Genomic DNA, 7335 nt, shown 5'->3' on the forward strand with positions numbered 1-7335 from the left:
ATTTCATCGCCGCACAAAACACATTGAAGTGCGTTTTCATTTTGTACGTGAGAAGTGGATGAACAATGATTTTGAGCTGCAGCATGTGCCTAGTAGTCGTCAGCTTGCTGATGTATTCACGAAGAGCATTCCTACTGGATCTTGGAGCTTGGGAGGGTGTGTTGGAGCAACCTCAGTAACTTCCGTACAACTGTGACTGCGCCTCCATGTTGGATAACCTTCTTTAACTGTACTTCCTTTTTGCTGTATTCTATGTGTGTCAATCTATTTTTCCTGTTACAGGTTTTGTTTAGTTAACAGTTGTTTACTGCTTATTTACTCTTTCCCTCATCATGTATCATGTCACAATATCACTTACAGCAAATTTACTTGATGTGTATATATGTATACAGTTGTAAATAACAATAAATTAATTATTAAAAAAAAGCCTATATAAACACCTATTTGCAGCCATTATCTGACAATTGATCCTAGGATTATTTTAGTTCCTATAGTTCTCTTGGATTCCTAGATAGATAAACTCTTATACTTTTTTAATGGTGACTGATAAAAGCCTATCTATTACCATGAATCCCATTAGTAGGACTGGCATGGATATACTACGTTCATGTTTCGTTTCTAACTGTTCCCACATTCTATTACTAGTCATTCCCGAATGCCTCCTAATCCCATTTATATCCCAAGCAAAACACTGAATCACAGCTGATCTGTTATGTACTGTCCCACTTACCTGGATTTTGGATTTCCATACTCCACTCTCTAAACTGAATTTTTAAAAAAAGCATGCCAGGTAGTTCCCTTGCCTGAAGCCTGATCCTGCTTGTCCAGAAGGCCTTGATTACGCGTGTTCAGTTATTAACGGTAAGGTAATTGACAGAGATGTTTAGATAGTATAAGACTAACGGGTGACAAACGTTATTTCTCAGAGGATGGTAACCTCGTCCTACCGGGTATTATTCCTGTAGGTACGAGAGAGATATGCAAGCCTGGAGGGTAGCTAGTCATTAGGTCGTGCAGGAAGGTGCATTGGTTCTACCAGGTGCTATTCCGGAAGATACGCAGAAAGTATGTAAACCTGGAGGGTAGCTAGGCGCCGGGTCCTACGAGAAAGGAAGAGGATTGAAGGACAGGTGTGGTTCAATGATCAATTAGGGCTTCTTTAAGACCCTTATTTATAGGCCTAGTGCATACCGCTGTGATCGAGAAGCAGTTTTATCTTATCTGCTTGGGGTATTTTTGTTCGTTATTTTGGCATCGTTTATTTATTATTTTATCGACATTGCTCAGTAGTATATACAAAAATTGATAAAGTGTACAAATAATAATATGTTTTTATAAAAGAAAATAATGTATACATTTGAGAGCTTCTTTGAGGCTCCAGGTGTTACGCCCTGGTGGTTTGGAGCCGAACTTCTTGCTCTTCCCACTACAAATTTATTGATTTGAATATTGCTATAGTTATAATAATTGAACAAAAGATGTGTATCATTATTTATAAAGTATGCGTAGAGTGGGTCGCACAATATGTTTAACACAACAATTGAATAATCTAAAAAAATAACTCTATTTACATCATGAGCAATCAAATTATATACAATGCGATTCATTTCGCCACAGATCATTAATTATCTATTGAGGAGGTTGAAATAGTGACCTCTCTTCTCCATCAACTGTTCATGATTCCCTTCCTCTATCACTGCACCATCCTGGAGCACTACTATTTTGTCTGCTTTACGGATTGTTGACAGACGATGTGCTATTATGATATTCGTCCTACCAATCGAAGCATTCTCCAAAGCTTCCTGTACAATCTGTAAAATTAAAAACTAAATAGTATACACAAAAAAATCTGAATTAAATAAATATTGGAAGGGCTTTTTTGTTTGGTTATAATGGATATGTTGAGGTACCTTCTCATTCTCAGTATCTAGTGCAGAAGTAGCTTCGTCCAAAAGTAATATCTTTGGATTCCTGAGGACAGCTCTGGCAATTGCGATTCTCTGCTTCTCTCCTCCTGATAACTTCGATCCCCTTTCTCCGACCAAAGTTTCATAAGCCTAAAACATTCATAAAAAAATTGTAATCATCCGGGGAATATAAGGACTAAGAATCTCTTCAGCAGTCATTTGTTGTTGTAGTACGTGTAGTGGACGAAGCAAAGAAAATTATTGGTGGTGGCGCATGCGTATAAGGGAGCTCTCCCCCCTCTTCCCCCTCTCACCCTCTCTCACACCCTCTCTCTTTCTTTAATATGATACGCATGCGCCGCCACCTCTTCTTCGTTTATTGCTCATGCATTACTCCTTGGCCAAATTAGACTATTCAGCCTTTAGTTTAATTCAGTGTTTATTTTTTCCTGATCTTATTCATCATAATTCCTTGATTAGATTCTCATTACTATTCTTTTTAAAACTTCATAGCAAATGATATTTATTACGTTTCCTAAATAGATTTATCTGCAACTATTGTTTTGATTTATCTTCTTCAACAGTTGAAGTAATTACACCTTAGTGAGTACCTGCTACTTTTTTTATGTAATATCATTGAAATAACTGAAAATAATGTTTGTCAAACATTTAATATTACATCAAGCTAATTGTTGCCTTTACCAGAACATAGTAAGAAGGATTTAAAATTACCTGGGGAAGTTTCATAATAAAGTTGTGAATGTTTGCTATTTTTGCAGCTTCAATGATCTTATCCATTGTAACCTCTTCTTCACAACCATAACGGATGTTTTCTTTTATAGTCAGATCAAATAAAACTGGCTCTTGCGAAACGAAACCCATTTGCTTTCTCAAATATCTCAAATTTATATCATTGATGTCGTAACCGTCAATAAGCTGAAAAATGAAGTATTACAGTGAATAAAAAGATAAAATATTATTTAAATTAATTGACACTCTATGATTAATTATTATAATACGATTGTATATTACTAACTCAACTAAATTATACGTAAACTACTAGTGAAATGAATTGTGCTACTTGAAATTTTCTTCTTCTAGTGACCAAGAAAACAATGATCATCCCGGACACAAGAGAAAAACAAAGGCATTTGAAATTATTAACATAAAGGCTTTGGGTGTCCCTGAAAAGGCTCTCTATAGGTAGAGATTAGGAAACAAATTAAGAACAACTTCTGATGATGACATGAAAGATATTGAAGACATGTGTCCTGGAAGTGGCAAGTGCAGTATGAGGGAAGAAGAGAATATCTGGAAAGAGAAAAATGACTGACTGTTTGACCAGTAAACTCCAACAGTTGGTTGCTCAGAAGAAGGTTACCTGGACAAGATTCCTCCATGTTAAGAGCGAAAAAAAAAGCAACAAGTTTATCGAATAGGAATGAATATAAGGTAGCTGTACGCCAGGCTAGGAAAAGCTCATGAAAGAATTTTGATAAAAAGCTGACTGAGAGCCATTGTGAATCTATTAGAACGATAGGGCGAAAAGTTAATACGTTGAGAGGAAAGCAAAGCAATCCCACAAGAAATGTAAAAGAAATGAAACCGTGTTTACCGAAAAGAAAAAGATCCTTGGAAGAAATATTTCCCGAAAGCCTAGGAACAAGCCGTTGTCAAAAACGAGAGCCAATAATAGAAGAGAGTCTGGAGGTAATGAATGAAGTATGTCCTCTACGTCGAAGAAGTCTAACCCGATCATACAAACTGGAAAGACATCGGGAAGGTATATTATTGTCCTAGAAGGTTTAATTACACGTTTAAAGTATGGAGTTCAAGAACTGCTCAAAGCTATTCAGAAGATGTTCCACGAAGTATATTACAAAAAAAAGATCTAACAGGGATTGGGAATATTGCACAATCCTCCATATAAAAAAAAAATGTTTTTTTTGTTTCGTTTTTTTCTACGCCAAAGAAGGCATTTCTGCCATTTTGTTAAGAACAGCCCAGTATAATTTAGATTTATCCACGTAACTCCTGTCTGTAATCAAGTCCGCCGTTGCCGCACATGTAAATATGTGATCGCCAGTCATCTCACCACCTCCATACAAGGCGTAGTCTGAAGACAGCCACTCCTATTCTCTTCAGGTGGTGCCGCAAATAGTCATGTCCAGTAGCCAACCTGAAGCATGCCACTGACACCGCTCTTGGTAAAGTCAATGGAGGGCGCCTTTTCTTAGTTCTCGCCCCAGTATGAAAAAAAATGTAGTTCAACGGACTGCAAAAATTCTAGACCCATCAGCTTGGACTAAAAACAGTACACCTTTATTTTAGAAAAGAGACTCCGGCGGATTGTAGAAGGGCAGTTCGAAGGCGAACAGACTGGTTTTCCATTTTGGCCGACAGAAGCAGGATCATATTTATATCCCTAGGAACATCATTAAAAAAGCTTGAGACAAAAACGAAAATGTACATTTTACATTCCTTGATCTGAATTCAGCATTCGATTTAGTGCCGAGAAAAGAAATCTGGAATTCACTTATAGGGAACGTAATTAGTAGAACGAGAAAAATAGATGCTGAGATCCATAAAATAGAATATCCAAAATGAATCAGGTCTATTACCAGATTACTAATAGTTTCATCGGCTACCGGAAGGTAGATAACAAGACCAAGATGCACATGTATAAGACCGTCTACATGTCTACACTCAACTACGGCGGAGAAAGTTGGGCCATGTTGAGCAAGCATACTGGTCGCATAACAGCAGATGAAATGAGGTATCTATACGTAGATCTATTAGGAAAACTAGGAGGGGTCGCATTAGAAACAGAGTGTAAGAGAGCAGTTGGAAATCACCGAACTCAAAACCACCAGTTCAACGCATATATCATATGGCTATAGGGTGATAATTGGTACCACCACCAGATAGTACCCGTTTCGGAAAATCTAAATCCAATTAACTCCGTGAGTAGGCATGGCTTGGATCTATTTTAGGCCAAACACAATTTCTACCAATATTTTGAAAAATCCTCTATTCAATAAGAGTTAAGGATCCATTTTCAGAATATGGTAAGAACTCCATTTGATTGGATAATTGTGGGAAAATATTCGTAGGTAAAAATGAAAATAAAGGAGAATCGTTAATCGATACCAAAGCACATAGAACTACTTCTATTATTGAAATTTAAAACATTATGAAAATTAAAAAAACTGAAAATTTTCCCGACGTTTAAGTTGAATTCCAGATTATACAAAATGTTTGACTTCTTACAGTAACAGTAGATAGAGATCCTGATTTAATAAGCTAAACCTTCCAACCAATTTACCATGTCACCTCTTTTCCTGTTTTCATCTTTAATTTTGATTGAATTAGCAATGTAAACATTCTCTAAATATTAAAGGAAAAATTATTTCAACAATTTAAATTAATTAAATGTTGAACGTTTCATTTAAAACGTCATCCTTAGGTACAACAAAGTTTTAATTAGACACTAAAGTACATACATACAAACCTAAACTTCCTTGGTAGAGGAGGTTATAAAAGGTTAATCAACATGGCTGTGATCATATGGACTTGTAAAGGATAATCCACGGCCTTTTAAATCAAAATCCCTTGCCTGATATTATGTCTTACCAATACTATTTATCGATTATAATTATTTAAAAAAATTAAAATACGTACCACTACAACTCCAGGGTTCAGTACTTTTACTAGACCAACGGTTGTGCAAGGAGTGATTTGGTCAGAATCAGGCTCGACCCCCATATTTTTACCGACTTAAGGGTACTAATTTAGGAGGCTGGGGCCTCGAGAGGGCTCCAGAACCCACAGGAGTTGACTCACGGCTACAGTGGAACAGAAAACAATTTTCTACCCAGCCGGATTCGAACGCGAGTCCTTTGAGTTAGTAGCTACACGCCTTACCCCGGGGCTACGACGCTTTCCATATTGATTATAATTATATAGGCTAAAATTTACTTTGGGAACTCCACAGGACTAAAAGATTTGAAAACTTTACTCAAAACAAAATCGAATAACTTGGACTGATTTGATTTAAAGAAGTTGATTGATTTACAAAATAACATACTTGAAGAATATAATAATAATATAACTAAAACAATGTTATGTTTACTGTTAAGGCTGTTAAACAACTGAGTTATTATGGGAGAAGGCAGTTAACTGTTGCAACCTCTATATGTTAACCTGTTTGCATTACTACATTCTTCCTCCTCTTGTTAGTCTTATCCTAGGTGCCCTTTAAACTATACGCTTATTACAATTTGACATTGTAATGGCACTTTTCAAGTTTCCTGGTGACTGTACCAAAGTGCCATACATCCTGCTTATCCTGGTGGACTTATTCATGGACTCTCTCTCCCACCTGAATAGACCAAACCAGCCTCATGAGATGCCAAAGACAACAGGGGTTATGTATTTGGAAGGAGGGCATTGCCAATTTTTGACATCGGACCTTAATAGCATTTTTTGTTTAAATAATTTCTTGGGTGAGTGGTCCTATTTTTGGTGTCTCCACTGCGCAGGTGTATATTTAGTTATTTGTTCTCTTCCTCTTTTGAGAAATTTATTTTCAAAATTATTGAAATAGTACTTTTTATATGATAATACTATTATTTAAAATGCTAAAGGATTGTATATTTACTACAAGAGTTAAGACTCAAATAAATCTGTTTAAGTGAATTAGAAGAAACTCACTATTTTTCCTCCATTAGGAAGATAGAACCTCTCTAGAAGTGAGATGATAGTTGATTTGCCACAGCCTGAGTCCCCGACAAGAGCTACCGTCTTTCCAGCTTCAATCTGAAGATTCAGCTTCTTGAGAACTTTAACTTCTTTTCTGGTTGGATATGAGAACCTCACATCTTGGAAACGAATGTTTCCACTTATTTCCTGAAATTTTTATGAATCTCAATTATTCACAATGAAGTAACATAAAGCTTAGATGATTTATTGTTAATCAAACCTACTGGCTTCGCTCTTTGGTCTGACAGTTTATTATGAGATGTTTTAGTATTTGCGATTCTGTAGAGTTGCTTCATTGCCTGCCTGGCAGCAGGGTACTGACTCATCAAGATCAAGGCAGGGCCAGCCAATGTGGAAGCCAAGGACAGAGACATCACAACACTAAATAAAAAATTCTCTTCAGTTATAATTTTGACACATTAATGTTTAAAGTACCAAACCTATGGTCCATATAATTTTTTTAAAATAAATTAAATAATTAATAATCAAAAGGATAATAACAGGACAAAACAGCTGGTTCTAAAATAATGGCAGTTATTGCAAACAAGGTGTGAATATAGACATCTGTAGCTAAATGCCAGCTAGTAACATAAACTAAAAACTAGGCCATCATAACGGTCCAGAAAAGAATCAGAAATACTTTTAACAAATCCTGCATAAGCAAAGA

At 36.1% G+C, this 7335-nt stretch overlaps 1 protein-coding gene across 1 annotated transcript; it reads right to left on the minus strand.

The window, feature by feature from the left end:
• Positions 1–1545: 1545 nt before the first annotated feature.
• LOC136795055 (ATP-dependent translocase ABCB1-like) lies at positions 1546–7074 on the minus strand. The gene is made up of 5 exons (XM_067045563.1): positions 6893–7074; positions 6621–6815; positions 2640–2843; positions 1911–2057; positions 1546–1811 (listed from the first exon to the last, which is right to left on the minus strand). Exons 1-5 carry the CDS (start codon positions 7040–7042, stop codon positions 1626–1628), a joined length of 882 nt encoding a protein of 293 aa, XP_066901664.1. The 5' UTR covers positions 7043–7074; the 3' UTR covers positions 1546–1625.
• Positions 7075–7335: the final 261 nt, after the last annotated feature.

This window comes from Halyomorpha halys, unplaced genomic scaffold (genome assembly GCF_000696795.3).
Source record: "Halyomorpha halys isolate HHAL.00 unplaced genomic scaffold, Hhal_1.1 Scaffold2443.1, whole genome shotgun sequence".
Classification (NCBI taxonomy): Eukaryota; Metazoa; Arthropoda; class Insecta; order Hemiptera; family Pentatomidae; genus Halyomorpha; species Halyomorpha halys.

Excerpts from the sequence above, each read along its gene's own strand:
- LOC136795055 (XM_067045563.1), bottom strand. The coding sequence starts at position 7,042 with ATGTCTCTGTCCTTGGCTTCCACATTGGCTGGCCCTGCCTTGATCTTG. Across the intron at positions 2,058-2,639 it reads TTATTATGAAACTTCCCCAG|GCTTATGAAACTTTGGTCGG; the intron begins GTAATTTTAAAT and ends TGAATGTTTTAG. Across the intron at positions 1,812-1,910 it reads TAGATACTGAGAATGAGAAG|ATTGTACAGGAAGCTTTGGA; the intron begins GTACCTCAACAT and ends TTAATTTTACAG.